This window comes from Manihot esculenta, mitochondrion (genome assembly GCF_001659605.2).
Source record: "Manihot esculenta mitochondrion, complete genome".
In the NCBI taxonomy this organism is placed as follows: domain Eukaryota; kingdom Viridiplantae; phylum Streptophyta; class Magnoliopsida; order Malpighiales; family Euphorbiaceae; genus Manihot; species Manihot esculenta.
The window spans coordinates 200302-200889 of NC_045136.1; the positions used below are offsets into that span (position 1 = coordinate 200302).

Sequence of the window (588 nt, forward strand, 5' to 3'; positions counted from 1 at the left end):
ACTTCGCTTATGCCCTTATGCAGTAAAGAAAGCAAGTGAGGCGGGCTAAGATTCCATTCGAAGTAACGTAACAGGATTCGATGTTGCACCATCTTCAACTCTTCCCGGGATCCAGGGTTTTTCGAGAAAAGGTCCCATCCTTCAATATCATGATTGGGTCGACTCGACCAGGCCAGATCATGAGTGAATAGAAAATCGAAAACGTACATAGCTGTTCCAGCTGAAATACTTGGAATAATTCTACCACTTCTACTAGGAGTAGCCTTTTTAGTGCTAGCTGAACGTAAAGTAATGGCTTTTGTGCAACGTCGAAAGGGTCCTGATGTAGTGGGATTGTTCGGATTGTTACAACCTCTAGCAGATGGTTCGAAATTGATTCTAAAAGAACCTATTTCACCAAGTAGTGCTAATTTCTCCCTTTTTAGAATGGCTCCAGTGGCTACATTTATGTTAAGTCTGGTCGCTCGGGCCGTTGTACCTTTTGATTATGGTATGGTATTGTCAGATCCGAACATAGGGCTACTTTATTTGTTTGCCATATCTTCGCTAGGTGTTTATGGAATTATTATAGCAGGTCGGTCTAGTAAT

The 588-nt window shown here is 42.0% G+C and overlaps 1 protein-coding gene across 1 annotated transcript.

The window, feature by feature from the left end:
* Positions 1 to 201: 201 nt before the first annotated feature.
* Positions 202 to 588: within the span that the record gives for nad1 (NADH dehydrogenase subunit 1), a trans-spliced gene. Coding sequence (YP_009709927.1) covers positions 202 to 588 — 387 coding nt within the window.